The sequence below is a fragment of the Melanerpes formicivorus genome, unplaced genomic scaffold (assembly GCF_026170545.1).
Source record: "Melanerpes formicivorus ecotype bairdi unplaced genomic scaffold, bMelFor1.0.p_v2 SCAF_19, whole genome shotgun sequence".
In the NCBI taxonomy this organism is placed as follows: Eukaryota; Metazoa; Chordata; class Aves; order Piciformes; family Picidae; genus Melanerpes; species Melanerpes formicivorus.
Window position 1 is genome coordinate 14,607,965 of NW_027142371.1, and position 27,967 is coordinate 14,635,931.

Consider the following 27,967-nt stretch of genomic DNA (forward strand, 5'->3'; position numbering starts at 1 on the left):
CCATGCTGTGCGCCGATTGGGCGAGCCGCCAACAGGCCAAGGGACCCGGATGAGTAAAGCCCGCCCCGAGTGCCCCGCAAAAAGGCTGCTGGGAAGCGTAGTGGCCGTAGCGCACCGCTACCAATGAGGAAAGGAAATGCAACCACAACTCCCACAAGGCACTGCGCGAGAAGAGCTCAGCCAATCGGACGACGCAGCTCACCCAATGTCGATCTGGATGGCCTATCAGCTGCAGGTAGGCGGGTCATACGAGCCGGGCCGGGCGGCTGGGGACCAGCGTCGGCAGCGTGGGAAGCCGTGCCCGGTACCACGGCTGCACCTGACTTGTGTCACTCTCACCACATGTGTCCTTGACCATGCACAGCCTGCCGTTCCATACAAAACCACGTGTTAAGTCCAAACTGTTGCGTGCTAAGAGACTGCAGGCTGTATCGTACCCACGATGCATGGCAGAGGTGGAGGTCGGAGCTTCCGTTGCCTCCGCGGCCTCTGCTGCTCAACAGACCCTATCGAGAGCTCCGAACACCGTGGTAGACAGGGGGCGCTACAGCCCCACACTCCACCCGGCTCCTCCAAGCCTGCGCACTAACAGCGATGGTTCTGCGCCTGCCCGTCCCGCTCCGCCCCCGGCTGCTCCCCGCCCAGCCTCTCCTTGCACTGCGCATGCGTACCGCCCCCTCCCGCCCCCTCCCGCCCTACCGCACCCCCCCGGCGCGGCCCAGCAGCGCGGCTGCCGTTTGACGAGCGATGCGGAAGGAGGCCGGGAACTGCTGAACGGGCCGAGGCCCGGCGGGGCTCCCGGCCACTCCCCGCGGCGTCGCTGCTAGCCGGGCCCACGGGGCTGGGGTGGGAAGGACTCGGACCCTCCACCGGCCGCTGAGGTGAGGGGCGGAGTGGGGCAGGCCGCGAGTGACGCGCGGTTTACCCAATAGGAGACTTCTCTTTTGGGCCCCGCCTCCTCGGGGTTCTCCCGGCGGGTGATTGGCTGGAAGGTGGGGGGTGGACGCAGCGACGGCCCTCGTGTGCGGGCCCCGTGCCGCCGCCCCGCCCCGCTACGGTGGCCGCGAGGGGCGGTTCGGTGGCCCCGGGGCAGGCCGCCCCCTGCCGCCCGCCCGCCCTGCCGCTGCGGCTCGGCCCGTCACCGGCCCGCCTGCAACCACAGCTTCTGACCAGCATCGCTCCGTAAGAACGCAGGGCCGGCCCGCGGCAGCACCGGGCACGGCCGAGCCTGGCCCCGCTGGCGAGAACTTGCCGGTTTTCAGCTTTTTATTCTCTCCGTTCCCCTCTGTCGGCGGGGATCCAAGAGCTGCGGGAGGCCCCGGGCTGCTGCCCGTGGTGAGGATGTGCAAGGCGGCGCGCTCGGCCCAGTTCACCCCCGGGATTTGCGAGGTTGGGGGGCGGGGAAGCTGCGCCGCGTTTACCGTCACACCGGGCCCCTCCTGGGGCTACCGTAAGCCTTGGGCAACGCTACCTGCTGGCTTCCGCAGGCTGCGGTTGGGCAATGCCGGCAGAGGGGGATGGGGGTGGGGAAGCCGAGCCCTTTAACGGGCGGGGCGGGGGCGGTGCTGCCTCCGCCTCCGCGGCGCTCCGGGACTGGCGGACTGCCGCCGGGTTTACCCGGCCCGTAGCTCTAACAGAGCGAGAGCCGCCTCCGCCCCGGCCCGGCCCGCAGCCGGCCTGCAAGGCGGTGCCTGCACCCGGTGAGACCCCGGGGTTGAAGTGGCTCGATGCGAGCCCGGGGTGGGGGATCCCCTGGGGCTCGGGATCGGTTTCCCGGGAGGTTGGGGTGGGGGTTGCAGCCGGTTCTCTGTCTGGCTTCAATCCGGTGCTCCCGAGCCTGGGCGTAAAGCTGCGGGCTGAGCTCAGCCTAGCGATGAGCTGTCGGCGTTAATGGCACGGGTGCGCCTGAGAGCTGCGGCGTTAACCGTTTCCTGGCCTCTCTCCTCTGCCGTTTGTCCGTGCAAAGGTCAGATGTTGCCAGCAGTCGCGGGGAAGAGGAGCGGAGCCTGGAGCTGCTAGGTGCTGTCTGCTTCTGCGCCGGACCATGGACTCATTGAGGGCGGCCCAGGTGTGAAAATGTCCAGCAGTAACCGGGAGTTAGTGATTGACTTTGTGTCCTACAAGCTCTCGCAGAAGGGGTACAGCTGGAGCCAGCTGGAGGAGGAGGAGGAGGATGAGAACAGGACTGACCTTGCGGCCGAGGGGGCCGGGCTGGACGGCGTCCTCAACGGCAGCCCCTCCTGGCACCCTCCCGCCAGCCACGCGCCCAACGGCGCCGCCCTGCGCCGCAGCGGCCTGCAGCTCCGCGAGGTGGTCCAGGCGGCCGACGTCAGGCAGGCGCTGAGGGAGGCGGGGGACGAGTTCGAGCTGAGGTACCGGCGGGCCTTCAGCGACCTCACCTCTCAGCTCCACATCACCCTGGGCACGGCCTACCAGAGCTTTGAGCAGGTGGTGAACGAACTCTTCCGCGATGGAGTGAACTGGGGCCGCATCGTGGCTTTCTTCTCCTTCGGGGGAGCCCTGTGCGTGGAGAGCGTTGACAAGGAGATGCGGGTACTGGTGGGGCGCATTGTCTCGTGGATGACCACCTACTTGACCGACCACCTAGACCCCTGGATCCAGGAGAATGGCGGATGGGTAAGGACTCCCCTCCCTCACAGAGCCGTAGGATGCTTTGGGTTGGAAGGAACCTCGGAAGAGCCACCTAGGTTCAGCCCTGCTGGCGTTGGCAGGGGTGCCCTGCACTAGATCCACCTAGGTTCAGCCCTGCTGGCGCTGGCAGGGATGCCCTGCACTAGATCCACCTAGGTTCAGCCCTGCTGGCGCTGGCAGGGGTGCCCTGCACTAGATCCACCTAGGTTCAGCCCTGCTGGCGCTGGCAGGGGTGCCCTGCACGAAGCCAGGTTGCTTCCTGCTGGGGAGGGCTGCTCTGTGTCCTCAGAGAGCTATAGAATGGTTTGAGTCAGAAGAAACCTTGGAAGATCATCAAGGTTCAGCCCTGCTGGTGCTGGCAGGGATGCCCTGCACTAAGCCATGTTGCTCCCCGGTGGGGAGGGATGCACTGTGCCTTCAGACAGCTATAGAATGGTTTGAGTCAGAAGGAACCTTGGAAGATCATCAAGGTTCAGCCCTAATGGTGCTGGCAGGGATGCCCTGCACTAAACCAGGTTGCTTCCTGCTGGGTAGGGCTGCTCTGTGTCCTCATAGAGTCATAGAATGCTTTGGGTTGGAAGGAGCCTTGGAAGACCATCAAAGTTCAGCCCTGCCGGTGCTGGCAGGGATGCCCTGCACTAGGCCAGGTTGCTCCCTGCTGGGGAGGGCTGCTCTGTGTCCTCAGAGAGCTATAGAATGGTTTGAGTCAGAAGGAGCCTTGGAAGATCATCAAGGTTCAGCCCTGCTGGTGCTGGCAGGGGTGCCCTGCACTAGAGCCACCTGGGTTCAGCCCTGCCGGTGCTGACAGGGGTGCCCTGCACTAGAGCCACCTGGGTTCAGCCCTGCCGGTGCTGACAGGGGTGCCCTGCACTAGAGCCACCTGGGTTCAGCCCTGCCGGTGCTGACAGGGGTGCCCTGCACTAGAGCCACCTGGGTTCAGCCCTGCTGGTGCTGGCAGGGCTGCCCTGCACTAGGCCAGCTTGCTCCCTGCTGGGGAGGGCTGCTCTGTGTCCTCCCTCGCTGCAGGCAGGCCGTGGGGCCGGTCGAACCGGAGCTCCCTGTGATGTTTGTGCTAGACCTTGCAGGGAGGTGGAGGGTGTGTGGCCTTTCCCTCTGGGCTCCTGGTGCTCTGCTCAAGAGGGTCAGGCCAGCCTGCTGATGCAGTCTGTGCTCAGCTGGCTCCTTCTCCCCCTCTGTCTCTTCCCCATCTCCCTGGGCGTTACGTAAAAGAGCCTAATGTCACCCGAGCTGCTGCTTCCAGCTCTGGGGCATGCTCCTGGTGTCATTTAACAGCAGGGAGTGCAGCTTCCTCCTCTCCAAGCTGGGCTGTGTGGGGGCCAGGGCTACTTCTGCATTCTGGAGGCAGAGGGCTTTGCCTTCTGCTTGAATCCCACCGCAGATCCCTTTGGGTGGGCTGCTGGCGTGGCGGGAGCCAGGTGCTGAGGTTGTGCTGGCGGGGGGGGGGAGGTAACCTCTGCATCGGGGAGCTGCTAACCCTGCAGCTGCTTCTTGGCAGGGAGCAGCACTCCCAGCTGCCCCAGTGAGCTCCCGGTGTGAGGTTTTACCATGAATAAGCATTTCTGCAGGAAGCATTCCTGAAATGCCGGGTCCGGCCCGGCGGGGCCGCCGGCAGCGGCAGGGCTCTGACCTGCAGATGGCTGAGCTGCTGGGCTGGGTTTTGCTTCCCTTCCTCTCTTTTGCTCCTGCATCTCTGTTGCTCCCCTGCTGCTCTAACCTTTCCCCCGTGCCCGGTGGGGAGGGTTCCTGCTGTCACTCGTTAGCATCTGAACGGTGGGGAGTTGGTTCCTCGGTGTGCCGTTGAGCTCAGGCCTCTCTCGGCCCCTTTTATGCCCTGCTCGATCAGCAGCTCCTTCGTCCTGAGGAGGGGGCAGGGACCTCCTTGCTCCTCCTGATGAAGAGAGGCACAGGATCTCCTCATGCCTGATGCTGGGCACCTTAGGGAAGGTCCCCCTGGTGAGAAGGTCCCCAAAGAAGGATCATCTCGTGGTCCATCAGCAGCCCCCCTGCATCTTGAGGAGAGGCAGGGACCTTTGAGACCTGCTTTGTGCCTCTGCACCCTCCTGAGTCCTGTGGAGCTCCCCAGCTTCCCATTGCCTGATGCTGAGGACATGGAGATGGTGCAGCCAGGGAGAGGGGATCCCAGAGGAGGTGCAGCCAGGGAGAGGGGATCCCAGGGAAGGTGCAGCCAGGGAGAGGGGATCCTGCAGAAGGTGCAGCCAGGGAGAGGGGATGCTGCAGAAGGTGCAGCCAGGGAGAGGGGATCCTGCAGAAGGTGCACCCAGACAGGAGGGGATCCTGCAGAATGTGCAGCCAGGGAGAGGGGATCCCAGAGGAGGTGCAGCCAGGGAGAGGGGACCCTGAGAAAGATGCACCCAGGGGGATGGGACTGCAGAAGGTGCAGCCATGGAGAGGGGATGCTGCAGGAGATGCACCCAGCCAGGAGGGGATCCCAGAGGAGGTGCACCCAGCCAGGAGGGGATCCTGAAGGAGGTGCACCCAGCCAAGAGGGGTCCCAGGGAAGATGCACCCAGCCAGGAGGGGGTCCTGCAGGAGGTGCACCCAGCCAGGAGGGGGTCCTGCAGGAGATGCCCCCAGCCAGGAGGGGTCCCAGGGAAGATGCACCCAGCCAGGAGGGGGTCCTGCAGGAGATGCCCCCAGCCAGGAGGGGGTCCCAGGGAAGATGCCCCCAGCCAGGAGGGGGTCCTGCAGGAGATGCCCCCAGCCAGGAGGGGGTCCTGCAGGAGATGCCCCCAGCCAGGAGGGGTCCCAGGGACGGCGCACAAGGTAGGAGTGCCGCCGGGCCGGTGAGCTGCTTCCCACGGGGTGCTGGAATGCCAGGAATGCAGCCGGCCTGGGGCTCAGCCTGGGTGGGGCTGCAGGGGCAGGGAGCTGCCTTGCCGTGGGGACCTGGTGGCCACCTCAGCCAGGCTCCTGCGTGCCTCTCCTCAGCTCTCTCCGTCCTGCAGATAACCTCCTGGCCAAGCGCTGAGTTCCTTCTCCCCACCACCTCCTCCTCCCTCTCCCTCTGCCGTTGGCTTTGGCTCCTGAAGCCAGAGCTGAGGCTGGGAAGGCAGTGCTGAAATGGAGGAGGGCTGGGAGCTGGGGTGGCTGTTGCTGTTGGTGACGGATTGGGCTGTATCCTGGAGACCCAGGCCATAATGCAGCCTGCTTCTGTGGCTCTCTGTGTGCTGGAAAGGAACTCTCTGGGGGATTTAGATTAAATCACTGGTGGAAAATCACTGCTCCCTGCTTGTGGGGAATGAAATAACCTCCCTCCCTCCCTCCCTCTGCTCCCTCAGCTTCCCCTCCCCACCCCCTCAGCCAGCAGCAGGGATTAGCCTCTTCAATTATTGCTATCTGTTATGGGGGGGGCTTGGGTTGTTGTTTTTTTATGCATGTCTGCCTCCCAGTGAATTGTTTGGAGCAAATATTTGTTCAGGAAGGGTCAGGACTCTGCCTGGCTCTGACCCACCCAGCAGCTCTGCCTTTGAAGGCCGCCGGTGGCTGGGGCTCCCACCCCAGCAGCAGCCTGGCTCTCCCCTTCTAGCCTTGAGCAGGGCTTCAAACCTCCTTGCTCAGGGCCTGCTGGCAGCTGAGGGGGAGGCAGGCAGCATGGTGAAGGCCACAGTTGGGGGGGGAAGAGGAGAGGGGGAGGGAGGAATCCACCCTGCCAGCCACCCGAAACAAAAAGGCCTGGCTGCTGCCAGCCTGTGGTAGAGGCCAAGCTGGAGCTCCTTGGATGTCTTAGCTGCATCCCCAGGAGTGTGGTGGAGAGAGGGGATGCTGCCCCTCTGCTCTGCTGAGACACCTCCCCGCAGTGCTGGGGCCAGCCCTGGAGTCCTGAGCACAGCACAGGCAGGGACCTGGTGGAGCAGGGCCAGAGGAGGCCACAGCAGTGCTGGCAGGGCTGGGAGCCCTCTGCTGTGAGCCAGGCTGAGAGAGCTGGCCTTGGGCAGCCTGGAGAAGGCTCCAGGGAGAGCTCCTGGTGGCCTTGCAGTGCTCAAGAGGCTGAGCAGGAAGCTGGGGACAGACTTCTGAGCAGGGCCTGTTGGGGCAGGCCAAGAGGGGATGGTTTGAACCCAAAGAGGGAGATTGAGGCTGGAGAGAAGAGAGAAATGTTTGGTGCTGAGGGTGGGGAGAGCCTGGCCCAGGCTGCCCAGGGAGCTGGGAGCTGCCCCATGCCTGGCACCACTGCAGCTGAGGCTGGCTGGGGCTGGGAGCAGCCTGCTGGGGTTGGGGCTGCAGGGCTTGGACTGGGTGACATTTAAAGGTCCCTTCCAGCCCAAGCCATTCAGTGAGTGTTAAAACTGCTGGCCTTCTGCCAGCTCTCCCTCAGGAGGAAGGTGCCAGCAGCCTGCCCTGGCTGTGCCAGAGCCATCCCTCCCCTGCCACCCTCTGCCCAGGGAGCTCCCCTGGGCGCCCCGGAGCCGCTGCGGCCTGCCCCGTGCGGGCAGAGGCTCTCCCCGGGGGGCAGCAGGCAGGTCCTGGTGGGGGGGGGGCAGCAGGCAGGTCCTGCCAGGGGGGGCAGCAGGCAGGTCCTGGGGGGGGCAGCAGGCAGGTCCTGGGGGGGGGGGCAGCAGGCAGGCCCTGCTGGGGGGGGCAGCAGGCAGGTCCTGCTGGGGGGGGGCAGCAGGCAGGCCCTGCTGGGGGGGGGGCAGCAGGCAGGTCTTGCTGGGGGGGGGCAGCAGGCAGGTCCTGCTGGGGGGGGGCAGCAGGCAGGCCCTGGTGGGGGTGCAGCAGGCAGGTCCTGCTGGGGGGGGGTGCAGCAGGCAGGTCCTGCTGGGGGTGCAGCAGGCAGGTCCTGCTGGGGGGGGGGCAGCAGGCAGGTCCTGCTGGGGGGGGGGGCAGCAGGCAGGTCCTGGTGGGGGGGGTGCAGCAGGCAGGTCCTGCTGGGGGGGGGCAGCAGGCAGGTCCTGCTGGGGGGGCAGCAGGCAGGTCCTGCCGGGGGGGGGCAGCAGGCAGGCCCTGCTGGGGGGGGGGCAGCAGGCAGGTCCTGCTGGGGGGGGGTGCAGCAGGCAGGCCCTGCCGGGGGGGGGCAGCAGGCAGGTCCTGCTGGGGGGGGCAGCAGGCAGGCCCTGGTGGGGGTGCAGCAGGCAGGTCCTGGTGGGGGGGGGCAGCAGGCAGGTCCTGCTGGGGGGGGGGCAGCAGGCAGGTCCTGCTGGGGGGGCAGCAGGCAGGTCCTGCCGGGGGGGGCAGCAGGCAGGCCCTGCTGGGGGGGGGGGCAGCAGGCAGGTCCTGCTGGGGGGGGCAGCAGGCAGGCCCTGCTGGGGGGGGGGGCAGCAGGCAGGTCCTGCTGGGGGGGGGGCAGCAGGCAGGCCCTGCTGGGGGGGCTGCCTGTCCTGCAGCTCTGCCTGGCAGGGAGCAGGGTGGGCTGTGTCCTGGAGAGCTGCAGGCCAGCCCCTGGGGCAGGGGGCAGGGGGCAGGGGCAGGAGCGCTGCGGCAGGCAGGGAGTTGCCTCCTTCCCTGCCCGGGGAACAAAGGCCAGCAGGGGACGGCTGCGGGGGGCAGGCTGCCTTTGGGGGGGCCTGGGGGGGTGCTGCCTGCTGGGCTTGCAGCAGCTTTCTTGAGAAAGCCTTGATGAGGAAGGAGGAAATGGTAGATCTGGCTCTGCAGCGCTGGCATGGGTGGATTTGGTCACGTTTCCTGGCCCTGCTTTGCTTTGCCCCCTCCCCCCCCAGCTCTCTGCAGCCTGGCACTGAGCAAACCAATGGCAGCAACCCGTGGGGGGCATCTGGTGGCCAGGCAGGAGTGAGCTGCTGCCCCAGCGAGCCAGCAGGGCCACAGAGGAGGCTCTTCTGGGGCAGTCGTTTTGGCCGGGAGCAGGCTCTGTTAGCCGTGAAGTTCAAACCCTGAGCCCTGGAGGGGGCAGAAACCTGGGGAGGGAGAGGGAGGGAAGCAGGGGCAGGGAAGCACAGGGTGATGGGAGAGAGCCTGGCAGGCAGAGGTGTGGTGACCCTGCTCAGCCTGCTGGAGAGGGGGAGGTGAGCAGGGGCTGCTGCCCGGCCCCGACCCTCCGGGGCCTGAGAGCTGCGTCCAGGCTGAGCTGCCAGGCTGCTCCCTGCACAGGGAGGCCAGGGGCTGCCTCTGGGGAGGGGGTGAGGTGGGGACCAGCACTGGGAGGCTGTGTCAGGCCAGGACTGGAGGCAGAGAGCACCTTTGTCACCAGCTGAACCCCAGGCAGGCTGGGCTGGGCTGGAGGCTGAGTTGCTTCCCACGTGTGCTCCGTGCTGGGCTGGGGCTGCTGTGCTGCTCTGCAGTGGGCTGGGAGCTTGTGGCTGTCTTTGGGGAAAGCCCCTGGAAGGTGGCAGTGTGAGCAGCCTCATTTCCCAGCTTTTTAATCATTTCTTTCCCTTTTTTTCCTCTTCCCCCCCCTTTTTTTTCATGAATGATAGGAAATGACTCAGCCTGTGTCATATGACAGAGCACAGCTGGGACTGCATCCCAGCTCAGCCTCCAACCTTCTCAAGGGTTTCAGGTTGAGAGCTCAGAGCAGCTCTCAGCTGCTTTCTGGCCCCCTGCCATCACCTGGGTGTCCTGCACAAACCTGCCCTGCCACCACCCCCACCTCAGCCAGCTGATCCCAGGTGCCCCACAGCCCTCACACCTTCTCACTCAGTGTTTTGAGCAACATGAGCTCAGCTCAGGCTGGAATTCTGCTGCTGGCATGCCCTGAGGCTCAGAGTGCAAGAGGCTCAGCTTTGGCAGAGCCCTGAGTGCTGTCACACTCAGCTGTGCTGCCCTTCAGCCCCTTGGAGGTGGCAGCCAATGGTTTCACTTGCTGGCCCCACTCTGTGCTGCCCTGGTGAGGACACATCTGGAGTGCTGGGTCTAGTTCTGGGCTGTCCAAGTCAAGAGGGACAGAGAACTGCTGGAGAGAGCCCAGGGGAGGCTGCAGAGCTGCTGAGGGGCCTGGAGCAGCTCTGGGAGCAGCAAAGGCTGAGAGCCCTGGGGCTGAGAGCCTGCAGCAGAGCAGCCCCAGAGGGGAGCTGAGCAATGCTCAGCAAGAGCTGAAGGAGCTGTGGGGGGCAAGAGGCTGGGGCCAGGCTCTGCTCAGTGGTGCCCAGGGACAGCACAAGGAGCAATGGGCACAGAGTGGCAGCCAGGAGGTTCCCTGAGGAGAAAGTTGTTTGGTGTGAGGGAGCAGAGCCCTGGAGCAGGCTGCCCAGAGAGGTTGTGGAGTCTCCTGGTGTGCAGAGCTTCCAACCCCCCAGGCTGTCCTGCCTGGTGCAGCCAGCCCTGAGGGCAGCTGTGCCCTGAGTGGTGGCTGCAGAGCCAGGCTCAGCCTGCAGCTCCCTGGCAGCTCCTGGCTCTGCCTGCGACCTGGGAGGCTTTGCTGCAGTGCTCTCCAGGAAATGCCTTTGGAATGACTTCCACTGCAGCTTCCTGCCCGCCCCAGCAGCATTCCTGCTGCTAGCCCAGCACCATTCCAGCCCAGCCAGGCTTGCCTTCTCACCCCATTTGCTGCTTCTCCTTCCTTGGGGCCCTGCCTCCCTTCCCCAGCCTCCCTTCCCCCTGCCTCCCTTCCCCTGCTGCCTCTCTGTGAGGTGCAGTCCCATAACCTTCCTGCTCTCTGTGGTCAGAGCAGGCACTGGGAATGGAAAGCTCCTGCCTGTGGCTCAGAGCACCCCACCTAACCCTGTGGTCTTCCAGCAGAAGGGGCTAAGGTTTCCTTCCCTCCCAGGGGAGCCCCTGGGAGCTGCACTCAGGCTCCTGCAGCCCTCTGAGGCTCTTCCAATCAGAGAGTTGTTTAAAAAAAAAAGGACTTATGAGATAATTAACAAACTGATAGGGGAAAAAAACCCAAAACAAACCCCAAGCACTCAGCCCTCAGCACAGCACTGACAGGGACCTGGGGGAGCAGGGCCAGAGGAGGCCATGGCAGGGCTGGGAGCCCTCTGCTGTGAGCCAGGCTGAGGAGCTGGGGTTGTGCAGCCTGGAGAGGAGAAGGCTCCAGGGAGAGCTCCTGGTGGCCTTGCAGTGCTCAGAGGCTGAGCAGGAAGCTGGGGACAGACTTCTGAGCAGGGCCTGTTGGGACAGGCCAAGGGGAGATGGTTTGGACTCCAAGAGGGAGATTGAGGCTGGAGAAAAAAGAGAAGAGAGAAATGTTTGGTGCTGAGGGTGGGGAGAGCCTGGCCCAGGCTGCCCAGGGAGCTGGGAGCTGCCCCATGCCTGGCACCACTGCAGCTCAGGCTGGCTGGGGCTGGGAGCAGCCTGCTGGGGTTGGGGCTGTCCCTGGGGGCTGCAGGGGCTTGGACTGGGTGAGCTTTAGATGTCCCTTCCCACCCAACCTGCTGCTCTGTGCCCACAGCTGCTGGCTCTGCTCCTCCTGCCCCTCTCTGGGGTAGGGTCCCCCAGAGCCCTGCCTGTGGCCTCTCCCATTGCAGCAGGGGAAGCCTTGTGCTGTCTTGTCCCCTCTGGAAGCTGCAGCTGCCTCTGGTGTCCAGGCTGCTGTGCCTGTTCTCCATGGAGCTCCTGGGTGGTTGGTTTTCAGGATCCCCTCCTGGGAGCAGTGCTGTGCCTGTGTCCCAGCCTGGGGACAGGCTGAGTGGTGACACCAGGCTTCCAGGCCTCTGCTTAAGCTTCTCCCCTTTGGTTCTCCCCAAGCTGCTGCCAGCTGGGAGCAGAGTCCCACTGTGACACTGCCAGGAGCATGTCTCAGCAGCTCCTGCCCCAGGGGCTGTGATGCCAGAGAATTCCCAGAGGGAGCTGAGGGAAGGGAAGGGATGGAGGAAGGTGGTGGCAAGGTTGCAGAGCTGCTGAACTTGGGAGGTGAAGGATGAGTGGAGCCTCATGAAGCTCAGCCACGGCAAGTGCAGGGTCCTGCCCCCAGGGGGAAATAGCCCCCTGCAGACTGGGGCTTGGGGGTTGACCTGCTGGAAAGCAGCTCCAAGGAGAAGGACCTGGGAGTGCTGGTGAACGAGTTCCCCATGAGGCAGCAATGTGCTCTCACAGCCAGGGAGGCCAAGGGTGTCCTGGGGGCATGGAGAAGAGCACAGCCAGCAGGGCAAGGCAGGTTCTGTGCTGCCCTAGGGAGGTGACATCTGGGGTCTTGGGTCCAGTTCTGGGCTCCCCAGGTCAAGAGAGACAGAGAGCTGCTGGAGAGAGCCCAGGGGAGGCTGCAGAGCTGCTGAGGGGCCTGGAGCAGCTCTGGGAGCAGAGGCTGAGAGCCCTGGGGCTGAGAGCCTGCAGCAGAGCAGCCCCAGAGGGGAGCTGAGCAATGCTCAGCAGGAGCTGAAGGAGCTGTGGGGGGCAAGAGGCTGGGGCCAGGCTCTGCTCAGTGGGGCCCAGGGACAGCACAAGGAGCAATGGGCACAGAGTGGCAGCCAGGAGGTGCCATGAGGAGAAAGTTGTTTGGTGTGAGGGAGCAGAGCCCTGGGGCAGGCTGCCCAGAGAGGTTGTGGAGTCTCCTGGTGTGGAGAGCTTCCAACCCCCCCTGGGCACTGTGCCCCTGGGCAGGCTGCTGTGGGTGCCCTGCTGGGGCAGGGCTTGGCCTGGGTGATCCCCACAGGTCCCTTCCAAGCCCTCCCTGCTGGGCTTGGGGATTCTGTACCAGTGATTTCTGCTGTGGGCCCAGCAAAGGGCTGCGGGAGCTGCTCTCTGCCCACTGCTGGCCCTGATAGCAGGGGGACAGCGCCAGAGGCAGGATGAAGCTGTGCTTGGTGGCCCTGCCCTGGGTGTCGGGAAGGCAGCCACCTTCCCCTCCCCCTGCTGCCTGGGATGTCACCTTTAGAGCCATTGTTTGGAGTGACTAAAGATTAACTGCAGGCTCTGGAGGCATCAAAGGCAAGCGCTGTCCCTCCGTGCCAGGGCACTCCTTGGTTCCTGCCCTGGCCTTGGCCAAGGGGAAACCCAACCCCCCCTCCCCCTCCCCACCTGGAGGATGTGCTGAAGGGAGTCTGGGGGCAATGCTCTCTGAAGTCCCACTCTGAATCGTCCTTGGGATGCCAAGGGCTTAACTCAGGGCCTTGAGGGGCTGGAGCAGGTCCAGAGGAGGGCAACCAAGCTGGGGAAGGGTCTGGAGAGCAGGGCTGGGGAGGAGCAGCTGAGGGAGCTGGGGGTGCTCAGCCTGGAGAGAAGGAGGCTGAGGGAGACCTCATTGCTCTCTGCAGCTCCCTGAGAGGAGGCTGGAGCCAGGGGGGGCTTGGGCTCTGCTACCAAGGAACAAGGGACAGGACAAGAGGAGATGTTCCCAGGAGAGGTTCAGGTTGGCCATGAGGAACAATTTCTTGCCCTTGAGGGCTGTCCAGGCCTGGCCCAGGCTGCCCAGGGCAGTGGTGGAGTCCCCAGCCCTGGAGGGCTTGCAAAGCCTTGGAGCTGTGGTGCTGAGGGCCATGGGCTGGTGGTGCCCTGGCAGGGCTGGGCTGGGGGCTGCACTCCATGATCTTAGAGACCCCCAAAGCCTTTCTGGGCTGGGGGCTGCACTCCATGATCTTAGAGACCCCCAAAGCCTTTCTGGGCTGGGGGCTGCACTCCATGATCTTAGAGACCCCCAAAGCCTTTCTGGGCTGGGGGCTGCACTCCATGATCTTAGAGACTCCCAAAGCCTTTCTGGGCTGGGGGCTGCACTCCATGATCTTAGAGACCCCCACAGCCATTCTGGACTGAGGGCTGCACTCCATGATCTTAGAGACCCCCACAGCCATTCTGGGCTGGGGGCTGCACTCCATGATCTTAGAGACCCCCACAGCCCCTCTGTCCCTCTGCAGCTCCCTGCCCCCAGCCCTCTGCGGGCCGCTGGGCTCGGGGCCGCTGGGCTCGGGGCGCCGAAGGCTCTCTCCCCTGCCAGGCGATCCCAGGCTGTGCTTCCCCTGCGGAGCTCTGCCGGTGCCCAGCAGGTTGGGGCCGTGTGGAGGAGGCTTCCTCCCTGGCAGAGCAGCAGGAGGGGCAGGCGGAGCAGGGGGCAGAGGCTGCCGGCAGCCGTTGGCAGATGGCTGCAGCTGCCTCGGCAGCAGCAGGTGTGGGTTTCAGGGGGCTGCCCGTGGGGGCTGGAGGGGGCTGAGCCACCGGCACCGCTTGCAGGCTGGGGAGCTGTGACCTACTTGTGCTGCTGCAGCACCGCTCTCTGCCTGGATTGCTGCCTTGTTTTGTCTTTCCCCCTCTCCTTTTAGCAGTATTTTTAGGCTGGTTTGGGGGTGGTTTGGTTTGGTTTGGTTTGCTGTCGTGTTTTGGGTTGGGCTTTGGGGGTTTGGGGGCTTGGCTTTGGGGGGGCAGGTTTTGGGGCTTAGGTTTTGGGGCTTAGGTTTTGGGGCTTAGGTTTTGGGGCTTTGGTTTTGGGGCTTAGTTTTTGGGGGTTTGGTTTTGGGGCTTTGTTTTTGGGGGTTTAGTTTTTGGGGGTTTGCTTTGGGGGTTTAGTTTTGGGGGCTCTGTTTTGGGGTTTTGTTTTTGGGGTTTTGTTTTTGGGGTTTTGTTTTTGGGGTTTTGTTTTTGGGGCTTTGTTTTTGGGGCTTTGTTTTTGGGGCTTAGTTTTTGGAGGTTTATTTTTGGGGCTTAGTTTCTGGGGCTTAGTTTTTGGGGGTTAGGTTTTGGGGCTTTGCTTTTGGGGCTTTGCTTTTGGAGGGTTGTTTTTGGGGCTTAGTTTTTGGGGGTTAGTTTTGAGGGCTTTGGGTTTGGGGGCTTTGTTTTTGGAGGTTTAGTTTTTGGGGGTTAGGTTTTGGAGGTTTATTTTTGGGAGTTAGTTTTGGGGCTTTGCTTTTGGGGCTTTGCTTTTGGAGGTTTATTTTTGGGGTTTAGTTTTTGGGGTCTATTTTTGGGGCTTTGCTTTTGGAGGTTTGCTTTTGGGGGTTGTTTTTTGGGGGGTTGTTTTTGGGGGGTGTTTTGTTTTCTCTTTGCTTATTTTCTCCTCGTGTTTAATTTAGTTAGGGGGAAAAAAAAAATCAGGAGGAAAAAACCCAACCCAACCAAGCCCAAAGCATCAGGGAAGGGCTGAGCAGTGCTGGGGAGGACTTGCCTGCAGCAGCAGAGCTCCAGCTGCCTGTGCCTTCTCCTGGCCACGTGCTCACGTGGAGCAGCCCAGTGCTGCTGTCTCTCAGGATCCTCTTTAATGGGAAACCCAAGTGCACTGCTGCCTGCCTGCAGGGTAGAGAGGGAGGGGAGGAAGGAAGGAAGGAAGAAGGATTCAGAAGCCTTCAGCAGAGAGGAGGCCGTGGGGACTGTGTGGGAGTGTTGTGCTGGCAGTGGTTTGCCTGGCTGCCTGCCCCCCCTGCTGCTGGGAGCAGGCTGAGCACAGAGAGGTTGGAGCAAGGTGATCCTGGAGGTGCCCTGCAGCCTGGCCTCCTGTGGGCATGGAGTCATGGAGCTGTGATCCTGGAATCATGGATCTGTGATCCTAGAATCATGGAATCATGGAGCTGTGATCCTGGAATCATGGAGTCACAAATCTGTGATCTTGGAATCATGGAATCATAGAGCTGTGATCACAGGATCATGGATCTGTGGTCCTAGAATCATGGAGTCATAAATCTGTGATCCTGGAATCATGGAATCACAGCTCTGTGAGCCCAGAATCCTGGATCTGTGATCCTGGAATCATGGAATCACAGCTCTGTGAGCCCAGAATCCTGGATCTGTGGTCCACACCTTGTTTGGGTCCAGCAGAGACCCCAGCTGCAGGCAGTGCTGCAGGTGTGGCCTGAGCAGAGTGGGACAGAGACTCCTGCATGGCTGCTGGTGGTGCAGCACAGCATCCTGCTGGCTCTCTCTGCCCCTGCAGCACACTCAGGGGGCTTGGGGCTGCTTCCTCACCCCACCACCACTTGCCCCTGCCTTCACTCAGTGTGCAGAGGGAGGGGACTGGGCTGTACCTGCCAGGAGGGAAGTGGCAGGGGGCTGTGTGGGTGCCCTAGGGAGAGCTGCTTGATTTTAGCCTCCTTCCTGCTCCAGCTTCTGCTGCAGCTCTGGCTGCAGGCACAGCTTCTGAGTTAAGTAGATCCAATTAGTGGCTGGCTTCTGGCAGCAGCATCCTGCTCAGGGAGATGAGCCCTGGGGATGAGAAGCCTCCAGTGGGAGCAGGGCTGGGCTCAGCCTGAGCTGGGCTTGGTGCTGTGGGGCAGGGCTCAGCCTGAGCTGGGCTTGGTGCTGTGGGGCTGGGCTCAGCCTGAGCTGGGCTTGGTGCTGTGGGGCTGGGCTCAGCCTGAGCAGGGCTTGGTGCTGTGGGGCTGGGCTCAGCCTGAGCTGGGCTTGGTGCTGTGGGGCTGGGCTCAGCCTGAGCTGGGCTTGGTGCTGTGGGGCTGGGCTCAGCCTGAGCTGGGTTTGGTGCTGTGGGGCTGGGCTCAGCCTGAGCTGGGCTTGGTGCTGTGGGGCAGGGCTCAGCCTGAGCTGGGCTTGGTGCTGTGGGGCAGGGCTCAGCCTGAGCTGGGCTTGGTGCTGTGGGGCAGGGCTCAGCCTGAGCTGGGCTTGGTGCTGTGGGGCTGGGCTCAGCCTGAGCTGGGCTTGGTGCTGTGGGGCAGGGCTCAGCCTGAGCTGGGCTTGGTGCTGTGGGGCTGGGCTCAGCCTGAGCCTGGAGGTTGGTGTGAGGCTGATGTTAGCCTCCTCCAAGTACCTAACAGCAGGACAAGAGGAAATGGCCTGAGGCTGCAGCAGGGGAGGTTCAGGTTGGATATTAGGAAGAACTTCTGGCCTGCAGGAGTGGTCAGGGCCTGGCCCAGGCTGCCCAGGGGCATGGTGGAGCCCCCATCCCTGGAGGGGTTCAAGAAGCAGGTGGATGTGGCACTCCAGGAGGTGGTTTAGTGGTCCTGGAGGTGTTGGGTGGAAGGTTGGATGTGATGACCTCAGAGGGACCCAGAGCTCCCCAGCTCACAGCCCTGCTCCTGAGCTCAGGGGGAAGCTGAGGCAGTTGTGGTCTTTGTGCTGCAGCTGGCCAAGAGCAAAGAGCAGGCTCCTGCCCCTGCTGCAGCCAGCCAGCTGCTTGCTGAAGTCCAACACTCCAAACCTTGCCAAGCTGGCAGCAGGCAGAGCTTTGAGCAGGAGCTGGGCTGATGGGCAGAGCTGGGCAGGAGCCTCTCTCTTGGGGGTGGCACTGTGCACCCAGGAGGGACAAGTGGAAATGGCCTCCAGTTGTTCCAAGGGAGGTTCAGGTTGGTCATGAGGAACAATTTCTCCCCCTTGAGGGCTGCCCAGGCCTGGCCCAGGCTGCCCAGGGCAGAGGTGGAGTCCCCATCCCTGCACATCCTCCACGGCCAGGGCTTTGCAAGCTCCTCCATCCCATCATGCCACAGCTCCCCAGGGCTTTGAGCTTCCCAGGGAGCTAATAGCTTTGATTGGAGCTACTGACCTCATTTAGAGGCTTGCAGTGCAGCAGGCAGTGATCATTTGATGCACCAAGAGGGCTGGAGGAGCCCAGGGCAGAGCCCCAGGTCTCCTCTCTGTGCTGTGCTGCAGCAGCTGCTGGCTGCTTCGTCCTCTCCACTCAGAGGAGGACTCTGCTGCAGGGCACTTGGTGGCCCTGAACCATTTGAGATCTCATGTGGGCTAACAGGAAGTGAAAACAGAATGAGGACATCTTCCTCCTCTTCCTGCTCCTCCACCCTTTCCCCTTCTGTCCTCATTCAAGTGGCATGTAAGAGCTCCTGCAGCCTCCTGAGCTGAGCTGGAAGTGGGGAGGGCTTGGCTGCAGCTCCTCTGGGCTGCTGGAGGATCAGTGGGTGGAGATGGGAGGCCTGGGTGTCCTTTCCCCCTCAGCTGGGGACTGTCCTTGCAGCCAGCCTCGCTGCCTTGGGCTCTGGCAGCAGTGCTGCTGCCTGCAGTGCTGCTGCCTGCAGGGAGGGCTGGGGGCAAGGCTCCTGGTGCAGCTGAGGGGCAGGGATTGCTGCTGCCATCCCATGGCTCAGCCCCTGGCTAAGCTGAGAGCCACAGGATGGTTGGTCAAGACCTTTAAGGGTGTTGAGCCCAACCCTTAGCCCAGCACTGCCAGGGCACCACTAAACTGTGGCCTTCAGCTCCACAGCTTACAAACCCCTCCAGGGATGGAGACTCCAGGCCTGGGCAACCCTCAAGGGGGAGAGATTGTTCCTCATGTCCCTGAGACTTGTGCTCCAGACCCTTCCCCAGCTCCCCTGCCCTTCTCTGGACATGCTTCAGCTCCTCAGTGTCCTTCCTGGAGTGAGGGACCCAAACCTGAGCCCAGGATCCAGCTGTGGCCTGCCCAGAGCCCAGCTCAGAGGCACAGTCCCTGCCCTGCTCCTGCTGCCCACAGCATTGCTGCTCCAGGCCAGGCTGCTGGTGGCCTCCTTGGCCACCTGGGCACCCCCTGGCTCCTCCTCAGCTGCTCTCACCCAAGCCCCCAAGGTCCTTTCCCACCAGGCAGCTTCCAGGCACTCTGCCCCCAGGCCTGGAGCATCCATGGGGTTGTTGTGCCCCAAGTGCAGGCCCCAGCCCTTGGCCTGCTTGAACCTCAGCCCAGTGACCTCAACCCACTGCCCAGGCTGGCCAGGACCCTCCCTCCCTGCAGATCCTCCCTGGCCTCCAGCTGAGAGCACTGCCACCCAGGCTGGTGCCACCTGCAGAGTGGCTGAGGGCAGCAGGAGGGGAGGAGGCTGCAGGGCACATCCCCTGGGGGCAGGTTTGCCCAGGGTTGCACAAGGGCAGGATTGCAGAGGAGCTGTGGGGCCTGGGACAGGCAGCAGTGCCAAGGTGAAACTGAGGCTTTGCTCAGCCTCCCAGGGCCTGGGGAGGGACTTCTGACAAGGGCTGGGAGTGACAGCATGGGAGGCAGGGGCTGTGAGCTGGAAGAGAGCAGACTGAGGCTGGAGGTGAGGAAGGAATTCTTCCCAGGCAGGCTGGGGAGAGCCTGGCACAGGCTGCCCAGGGAGGCTGTGGCTGCCTCCTCCCTAGAGGTCAGAATTGTTTGGGCTGGAAGGGACCTGAAGGATCAGCCAGTCCCAGCCCCCCTGCCACGGGCAGGGACCCCTCCAGCAGGGCAGAGCCACATCCAGCCTGGCCTCAGAACCCTCCAGGGCTGAGGCCTGGGTGAGCAGCCTGCTTCAGTGGGGGGGGGTCCCTGCCCAGGGCAGGGGGCTTGGAACCAGACGGTCTTTAAGGTCTCCTCCAGCCCAGCCCCTGCCGTGAGCCGCTGAAGCTGGCAGGGTGGGCAGCAGCTAAGGGGAAGGTGACAGCAGGAGCCTCCCCCTGCCCCCCGGCGAGCCCCTCGCACAAAGGCTCAGACACCATCTGTCTGCTGGGGGGAAGCAGCGGCACGGAGCCCATCCTCTCCCCCTGCCCTCCTCCCTGAATGCCCTGTGGCAAACAATCCCTTCCCAGCAGGTGCTGATCCCTCCCCTGTGCTCTGCTCTGTGCCTCCTCCTCCTCCCCTGCCAGCCACCCCCCCGGCCCCGGCACCGTCAGGAGCTCTCAGCCTGCCTGCTCCAGGGAGAAGCTCCTGATGAAAGATGGATGCAAGTGGATTAGTCATCCCCACCCGCCCCAGCCCCAGCAGACAGCAGCGTTTCAGCACATTGCTGGCGTGGAGGGAGGGAAAGAGAGAGAAAGAGAGGGAAAGAGGGAGAAAGAGAGGGAGAGAGAGAGAGAGGGAGAGAGAGAGAAAGAGAGGGGAAGAGGGAGAGAAAGAGAGGGAGAGAGAGAGAAAGAGAGGGGAAGAGGGAGAAAGAGAGGGAGAGAGAGAGAAAGAGAGGGAGAGAGAGAGAAAGAGAGAGAAAGGGAGGGGAAGAGGGAGAAAGAGAGGGAGAGAGAGAGAAAGAGAGGGAGAGAGAGAGAAAGAGAGAGAAAGGGAGGGGAAGAGGGAGAAAGAGAGGGAAAGAGGGAGAAAGAGAGGGAGAGAGAGAGAAAGGGAGGGAGAGAGAGAGAAAGGGAGGGAGAGAGAAAGAGAGGGGAAGAGGGAGAAAGAGAGGGAGAGAGAAAGGGAGAGAGAGAGAAAGAGAGGGGAAGAGAGCACTTCCCAGCCCTGCCTCCCGCGCTGCAGCCTCCCGGGGCAGGGGCAGGGGCAGGGGCAGGGCCCGGGGGGGTCACAGCTGTCACCAGAGCCCCTTTCATCTCGTTGGGAAAGGCTGGAATGGTGCTGAGCAGCCTGGGGTCAGTGCGGGTTCCCTGGAGCTGGTGATGGAACCAGTCTGGCAGGAGGCTGCCGCGGGGAGGGCTGGGCTGGGATGTGCAGCCAGGGCTTGGCTCTGCTCAGGGAAGAGCTGGCTCTGGCCTGCCCTGGGGGGAAGCCCCATAGGCTTCTTGGGCTGGGGTCCCAGGACCAGCTTCCCACCACCCCAGGGCTCACTCCCACCACCCCATGGCTGGGTCACATCACCCCATGCATGGCTCACTCTCACTACCCCATGGCGCTCTCCTACCACCCCACAGTTCACTCTCATCACCCCATGGCTCACTCTCACCACCCCGTGGCTCACTCCCACCAGCCCATGGCTCACTTTCACCCCCCCATGGCTCACTCCCACCACCCCACAGTTCATTCTCATCACCCCATGGCTCACTCTCACCCCCCCGTGGCTCACTCCCACCAGCCCATTGCTCACTCTCACCACCCCACAGTTCACTCTGACCCCCCCATGGTTGGGTCTCACCACCCCGTGGCTGGGTCCCACCCCCCCCAGCTTGTGCCTCGGGTGGCCAAGAGGGGAGCAAGGAGGGGAGGTGCTGACTGGATGAGCCCTGTGGAGCTGCTGGCTCCATCCCTCGGGTTTCTTTGGCAGCAGAGCCCTGGAGCCTGGGCGAGGGCAGCCCCCCAGCGCCCCCCGAGGCAGCCCAGCAGCTGGCGGCAGGCCGGGGGCGGCCGTGGGGCGGCCGTGGGGCGGCCGTGGGGCCGGTGGCATTCCCTGCCATTGTCATGGAGAGCAGCAGCTGCCTCCCTGGAGCTCACCATTTGCATAACAGTTTCGAGCTGCGTCTCTGGAGCTTTGCACCTGCGGCTGCGCCCTCCCCGGAGCCCCTTCCCCTCCCCGGAGCCCCTTCCCCTCCCCGGAGCCCCTTCCCTTCCCCGAGTCCCCGCAGCCGCTTCCCCACCCCCCCCTCCCCCCGAGGCAGCCCGGGCTGCTGCGGGCACCAGCGGGGTGAGGCTGAGCAGCTGGAGGAGCTCTGAGCCCTCTGCCTCGGCTGGCAGCCTGCCTTGGCTTCCCCGCTCAGGGCCACCTTGCCCCCCGGTCCCTATCCTGTGAGCTGTGCTGGGGGGCTGGGGGCTGCAGCTGTGCTGCAGGGCCTGGGCTGCAGACAGGGCTGGGGGTGGGGGGGAAAGGGGCTACAGGAAAGCAGGGGAGGGACTTGTGAGGACTGGGGGGGATGGAGCCAAACTAGAAGTGGGGAGACTCAGATTGGATGTGAGGAAGGAAGAAGTTGTTCCCCAGGAGGGTGGTGAGAGCCTGGCACAGGCTGCCCAGGGAGGTGGTGGAAGCCTCCTGCCTGGAGGTGTTTGCAGCCAGGCTGGAGGTGGCTGTGAGCAGCCTGCTGTGGTGTGAGGTGTCCCTGCCCATGGCAGGGGCTTGGAGCTGGCTGATCCCTGAGGTCCCTTCCAACCCTGAGAGCTCTGTGGTCTGTGAGGGCAGAGGGAGACCTTCCAGGAGGTCTCCTCCACTGCCCCAGCGCTCAGGGCCCCCCCAGGGCTGCTTGTGCAGGATCCTGGCAGCAGCCTCTGGGAGTTCTGCTGTTTTCTTTGCTTCTGCAAGGTCCCAGCTGCCTTCCCCCCCTCCCCCCAGCCCCTCCCCAGGGCTCCTCCCGCAGGTTCCCATATGGCAGTGCCCCGTGGTGAGCTGGCAGCCCGGCGGGGCTCCGGGAGCAGGTTGCAGCTCAGGGCTTTGTCGTGGGCTGCCCCAGCTGCCGGCGCCGCCTTCCTTCTCTCCCTCCCCAGCCTCTCATTAAGCGAGGTCTGGCCCTCCGGATGGCTCTGCCGCTGGCCCTGGGGTGGTGCTGATGCTCTCAGCAGCAGCAGGGCTGGAGCCGTGGGAGGTGTGCCAGGGGCAGAGCCCTGAGCCCCGGCTGGCAGCCCCGGCTGCTGCCCGGCAGAGCCCTGCCCCCCTCCTCCCTGCCTGGGGATGCTGCGGGCTCGTCCTGCGGGAGGGCTGGGAGAGCCAACCCCTGGAGGCCTTGGGCTGGGGAAGTGGTTTGTGTGCGCTGAGCCGGTTGCCTGGGGGTCTCAGGGCTGTGCTGGGAGGGCTTAGGGGCGTGGGGAAGCTCTGCTGCTCCTCCTGCCGCCGGAGTCCTTGTGTCCAAGCCCCGCCGAGGGCCACTGGTACACCGTGAATGGTTCCTGGTGCAGCCTGGCTCCTCTCTGCTGGTTTTCAGAGCTTCCAGTGACCTCCAGCCCTTCACCTTCCAGCCTGAGGGAAGCTTTGAGCCCCCCAGCTCTGCCCTCCCCAGCAGCCAGCCCCTCCTCCCCTTTCCGCTCACAGGAGCCCAGCTGGGGATCCATGCCCCACATCTGCTTCCTTCACCTGCCCTGGTGGCTGGGTGGCTCTGAATCCTCTTTCCCCAAGGGCTGAGGCTGATCTCGAAAGAGGAAGCTGCTGTGCTGCACTCTCCTTGAATGGGATCTGCTGCCTGCCCCCCCCCCCGGGCTGCACTGCTGAATGAAACCAGCAGCAGCCCCAGGCTGGAGCTTCCCCTTCCTGCTTCCAGCCCTCCTGCCTGGCTGCCCTGCTCCCCCACCTGGGACACAACACTTTGGCTCAGAGCTGCTCCCCTCCTCCCTCTCCCTGTGCGTCCTGAGTCATCTCTGGGCACTGAGCTGCCCGCTGCCTGCCCCCTGGCAGTGCCCTTTGCACCACTGTGAGCCTTTGGCACTGCAGAACCTGCCTGGCCCAGCCCCGGGGGTGGGGGCTGGAGATCCAGGTCCTCACTGCAGCCACAGGCTGGGGACCAGCTGGAGACTGAATCCCCACTTCTGGAGAGCACCACATGGAGAGCTCCTGAGGAACCTCCACATGGAGAGCTCCTGAGGAACCTCCAGATGGGAGAGCTCCTGAGGAACCTCCTCATGGAGAGCCCCTAAGGAACCTCCAGATGAGAGCTCCTGAGGAACCTCCTCATGGAGAGCTCCTGAGGAACCTCCAGATGAGAGCTCCTGAGGAACCTCCAGATGGGAGAGCTCCTGAGGAACCTCCTCATGGAGAGCTCCTGAGGAACCTCCTCATGGAGAGCCCCTGAGGAACCTCCTCATGAAGAGCTCCTGAGGAACCTCCAGATGGGAGAGCTCCTGAGGAACCTCCTCATGAAGAGCTCCTGAGGAACCTCCAGATGGGAGAGCCCCTGAGGAACCTCCTCATGGAGAGCTCCTGAGGAACCTCCACATGGAGAGCACCTCCCTGTGAGGACAGACTGAGGGAGTTGGGGCTGTGCAGTCTGGAGAAGAGAAGGCTCTGAGGTGACCTCATTGTGGCCTACAGGAAGGCTGGGGAGGGACTGCTCAGGCTCTCAGGGAGTGATAGGACCAGGGGGAATGGACTGAAGCTGGAGGTGGGAAGATTGAGGCTGGAGGGGAGAAGGAAGTTCTTCCCCATGAGAGTGGTGAAGCCCTGGGATGGGTTGTGCAGGGAGGTGGTTGAGGCCCCAGCCCTGGAGGTGTTTAAGGCCAGGCTGGCTGAGGCTCTGGGCAGCCTGCTCTGGTGTGGGGTGTCCCTGCCCATGGCAGGGGGCTGGAGCTGGCTGAGCCTTGGGGTCCCTCCCAGCCCTGAGTGACTCTGTCTGCTGCAGGCAGGCTGCAGGGGAGTCCCCACCCCGACAGCAAGTGCTGGTGGAGGCTGCAGCAAGAAGCCAGCAGCTCCTTCCCCCAGCCCCTGGGGAGGGGCAGGGAGGAGCAGCAAGGGCAGGGCCCTGTCCCCAGCTCAGCCTCACTGCTTCCTCCTGGCCTGCCCCGGAGCATCCTCCCGGTGCCGGGCGGGGAAGGGGCTGTGGGGGCTGCCGGCTGGGGAACAGCCTGGCCTGGCCTGGCCAGCCTCTGGCCTCTGGCCTCTCTGGGGTGGAAGGAGGCCAGGGAGAGGGCTGTTGAGACATGACTGTGCTGTTGCTGCCATGGTCCTGTGATTGCCTCAGGAATTCCAAGTATTTCCTCCCAGATAAAGGTGCTTGGGGGAGGCCAGAAATATCTGGACGAGTCTGGGCAAGCCTGAGAGCCCCAACAGCAGGCCAGGGAGGTCAGGATCGGTGCTGGGCTTCAGGTGCAGGGCAGCCAAGCACCCTCCCTCTGCCCCCTTCCCCTCCCCAATCCCCAGGCAGCAGTGTGGGAACCGAGCAGGCTGCTGGCCCCTGCCCTTCAGCCCAGCAGGGAGGAGGAGGAGGAGAAGGAGGATGCTGCCTTCCCACTCCCCCTCATCTGGGATCACCATTCCCAAGGGACACATCTGGGGTGGCCATTCCCAAGGGACACATCTGGGGTGGCCATTCCCAGGGGACACCTCTGGGCTGCTCATTCCCCAGGGGCCACCTCTGTGCTGCTCATTCCCAGGGGCCACCTCTGGGCTGCCAGTCGTACAGGGGCTGAGCTGTGGGCAGCTCCAGGGGCGTGGGGGGGTGTAGGGGGCTCAGGGCTCTCTCTTGCCCTGCAGCCCCCCAGCTGCAGGCTGCTGTGGCAGAGGGGCAGGGTGAGCAGGGGTCTGGGCCTGGCTGTGCCCTGGCTGTGGCAGCTGATAGCTGTGGCAGCCCTGGGCTCCATTTATCTGTGGGGCAGCAAACTTCCTTTTCTCAGAAGCAGCAGCTCCCAGCCAGGCTTCTTGGAAGAGCCTTGGGCCCAGCTGGGTGGCACAAAGCAGCCTCAGCTCTGCCCAGCTGCCTCCCCTGGCTTCTGGCTCTGGAAGCCCTCTGCCTGGTGCCCACCCTGCAGGGAGGTCCTTTCCACCCCTGGCAGCCCTCCTGGGCCCGGGGGGGTTGTGGTCCCTCTTGGTGTGTGGCCTGTGCCAGCTGCCTGTGAGCCTCCCCCCTGCCCCTCCCTGCCACAGGCAGCCCCGGGGAGGCTGTGCCAGCTGGCAGGCCCCGTGGGAAGGGAGCTGCCCTCAGCTGTGTTTGGGTGGCAGGAGCCATGGGGACGCCTGGCACAGCCCTGGGGAGGGCTCTGAGGGGGTGGCAGCAGTGCTGTGCCCCAGGCCCAGGGGGTGTGGAAGGGAGCTGGGGGAGCCAGGAGGGGCTGGAGGCAGTTTGGTAGGAGGCAGAGAAGGGCTGGGGTGGGGCAGAGGGGGTGCTGAGGGGCACAGCTGGCCTGGGGGGGTCAGGTGTCTGATCTAGGGGGGGTCTGACCATGCTGATCAATGTTTAAGGCTGGGGGGCAGGAGGCTGGGGCCAGGCTCTGCTCAGTGGTGCCCAGTGGACAGCACAAGGAGCAATGGGCACAGAGTGGCAGCCAGGAGGTGCCAGGAGGAGAAAGTTGTTTGGTGTGAGGGGAGCAGAGCCCTGGGGCAGGCTGCCCAGAGAGGTTGTGGAGTCTCTTTCTGTGCAGAGCTTCCAACCCCCCCTGGGCACTGTGGGGTGCCCTGTGGGTGCCCTGCTGGAGCAGGGCTTGGCCCTGGGTGAGCTCCAGAGGTCCCTTCCAACCCCTCCCTGCTGGGATTCTGATCCCACAGAGGAAAGAAAGCCTGTGGCCAAGGAACAGGCCCAGTGCCTTGGGTGCCACTGTGCCCATCTGCTGCCCACCTTCCTGGGGCAAAGCTCTGTGGTGTGTGCCCAGGGGAGGAGATGCCCTGCAAGCTGTGACCAGGCCTGGGGCAGTTTGGGGGCAGCCAGGGGGACTGGCACCACGTGTGTGTGAGCAAGGGGAAGGCAGCAGCCCCAAGAGCCTGGGGTTGCCAGGCACCAGCTGGGCACTGAGGCCTCCCAGGCCCTGCAGCAGTGGGCACAGGCACTGGCAGGCCTGGGGGGGCAGCCTGCAGGCAGGGGTGTCACTGCCTGTGTCCCCAGGGGTGACACAGCCTGGGCCAGGCCTGGGGGGTGTCACTGCCTGTGTCCCCAGGGGTGACACAGCCTGGGCCATGCTGGGGGGGTGTCACTGCCTGTGTCCCCAGGGGTGTACACAGCCTGGGCCAGGCTGGGGGGTGTCACTGCCTGTGTCCCCAGGGGTGACACAGCCTGGGCCAGGCTGGGGGGGTGTCACTGCCTGTCCCCCCAGGGGGTGACAACAGCCTGGGCCAGGCCTGGGGGGTGTCACTGCCTGTGTCCCCAGGGGTGACACAGCCTGGGCCAGGCCCTGGGGGGTGTCACTGCCTGTGTCCCCAGGGGTGACACAGCCTGCGCCAGGCTGGGGGGGGTGTCACTGCCTGTCCCCCCAGGGGTGACACAGCCTGGGCCAGGCTTATCTCTGGCCCTCCCAGAGCAGCCCAGTTACTGGAACTGCCTTCCCTTACCAGGAACCTGGGGGGGGCCTTGCTGGTCAGAGGGCCTGGAGGTGCCCCCACACCAGCCCCAGCTGCCCCCAGCCCTGCTGGGCCCTGATAACCCTGGGAGCCCCTCCCTGCCCTCCCTGCCCTGCCCTGCCCTGCCCCTGCCCTGCCCTGCCCTGCCCGGCCTGGGGACCCCCAGCACCGTCCTCAGGGCAGCCCGAGGTGCCAGGCCGGGCTGGCATCGTGCCCCCCGGGCGCTGCAAGGGCACAGGGCTGTCAGGGGGGGTGGGTTTGGGAGCAGTTCAGCTCTGGGAAGCCCTCTCTGCCCTCCCCCCCCCCGCCTACCCCCTGCAGTGATGCCTGCCCCCTGCACTGCTCACCACAGAGCCTCCAGCAGGGGATCAGCTCCTGCCCTGCTGGGCTTCTCCTTGCAGAGCCTTCCTGGCAGCTCCTGCCCTCATGGCTGGTCCTGTGCTCCCCCCAGCCCCCTCTGGGTGTCATTCAAGAGCCAGGAGGCACAAGGCAATCTGCCCCCCAGCTTTCCTTTTGGTTGGGGGAGACCCTTCTGACCCCAGAGCCCTGCCAGCCCTGCCAGCCCTTGCAGCCCCTGCAGCCCTGCCAGCCCCTGCCAGCCCTGCCAGCCCTGCCAGCCCTGCAGCCCTGCCAGCCCTGCCAGCCCCTGCAGCCCTGCCAGCCCTGCCAGCCCCTGCCAGCCCTGCCAGCCCTGCCAGCCCCTGCAGCCCTGCCTGCCCTGCAGCCCTGCCAGCCCTGCCAGCCCCTGCTGCCCTGCCAGCCCTGCCAGCCCTGCCAGCCCCTGCAGCCCTGCCAGCCTCTGCCAGCCCTGCCAGCCCCTGCAGCCCTGCTGCCCTGCCAGCCCTACCAGCCCTGCAGCCCTGCCAGCCCTGCCAGCCTCTGCCAGCCCTGCCAGCCCCTGCAGCCCTGCTGCCCTGCCAGCCCTACCAGCCCTGCCAGCCCCTGCCAGCCCGCCAGCCCTGCAGCCCTGCCAGCCCTGCCAGCCCTGCCAGCCCTGCAGCCCTGCCAGCCCCTGCCAGCCCTGCCAGCCCCTGCCAGCCCTGCAGCCCTGCCAGCCCCTGCTGCCCTGCCAGCCCTGCCAGCCCCTGCCAGCCCTGCCAGCCCCTGCCAGCCCTGCAGCCCTGCCAGCCCCTGCCAGCCCTGCCAGCCCTGCCAGCCCCTGCCAGCCCCTGCAGCCCTGCTGCCCTGCCAGCCCCTGCAGCCCTGCCAGCCCCTGCAGCCCTGCCAGCCCTGCCAGCCCCTGCAGCCCTGCCAGCCCCTGCCAGCCCCTGCCAGCCCTGCCAGCCCTGCTGCCCCCCGCTGACCGCTGCCTCTCTCGCCCCAGGAGCGCTTTGTGGACCTCTACGGGAACGATGCTGCTGCCGAGGTGCGCAAGGGGCAGGAGACCTTCAACAAGTGGCTCCTGACCGGCGCCACGGTGGCCGGGGTGCTCCTGCTGGGATCTCTGCTGAGCCGCAAGTGACCCTCGGCCGTGGCCCCCTGCCGCCCCCGGGACGCCGCCGCCACTACACTCCGCTCCCGAGCACCGGCACCGAGGGGGGGGAGCGGGGGGAGGGTCCGGGGCGGGGGGCGCGGGAGCAGCCCCTTCCCACCGCCCCCCCCCGCAGCTTCTCCCCGGTTTGCCTCCAGCTCCTTTGATCGTAGCCCCTCTGTACCTCCTCTCCCCTTGTGTCTGAGGGGCGCTGAGACCGAGGCAGCACTTCAGCCCCCGGCCCCCCCAGCGCTGGGGAGAGGCCGGCGGCGGCGCTGGGAGGGGGGAGGGGGCGGCCAGGAGGTGCCCCAGCCCCGCAGGGTCCTCTAGATCACTTTGAAGAGAATAAAACAGACTTATTTTTGCATGTGTGAGTGCGTGCGTGTGTGTAGCTGTGGCACTAAGATAAGGTGTGTGTCCCCCCCCCGTCCCCCCCGCCCCTCAAAGCCAGAGCGAGGGTCCAGGTCCCTCCCCCCGCCCCCTCCCCAGCCTGCTCAGCCCCCCTGCAGCCCGCCCCGGGGCGGTGCAGGCTGCCGGC

At 64.7% G+C, this 27,967-nt stretch overlaps 1 protein-coding gene across 4 annotated transcripts; it reads left to right on the top strand.

Annotated features, from left to right (window-relative positions):
* Positions 1–696: 696 nt before the first annotated feature.
* BCL2L1 (BCL2 like 1) lies at positions 697–27,796 on the top strand. 4 transcript variants are annotated; one of them, XM_068150222.1, is made up of 3 exons: positions 697–881; positions 1,967–2,637; positions 27,283–27,796. In XM_068150222.1, exons 2-3 carry the CDS (start codon positions 2,077–2,079, stop codon positions 27,418–27,420), a joined length of 699 nt encoding a protein of 232 aa, XP_068006323.1. In that variant the 5' UTR covers positions 697–881; positions 1,967–2,076; the 3' UTR covers positions 27,421–27,796. The 4 variants fall into 4 exon arrangements, with proteins under 4 accessions (XP_068006323.1, XP_068006324.1, XP_068006321.1 ...); XM_068150223.1 differs by lacking the exon at positions 697–881 and adding an exon at positions 1,189–1,389; XM_068150220.1 differs by lacking the exon at positions 697–881 and adding an exon at positions 1,189–1,335.
* The last annotated feature ends 171 nt before the right edge of the window (positions 27,797–27,967 follow it).

What these genes read in the sequence shown, in the direction of transcription:
- BCL2L1 (XM_068150222.1), top strand. Translation starts at nt 2,077, where the DNA reads ATGTCCAGCAGTAACCGGGAGTTAGTGATTGACTTTGTGTCCTACAAG. An exon ending in TCCAGGAGAATGGCGGATGG is followed by an intron (nt 2,638 to 27,282) that starts GTAAGGACTCCC and finishes CTCTCGCCCCAG; the next exon opens with GAGCGCTTTGTGGACCTCTA.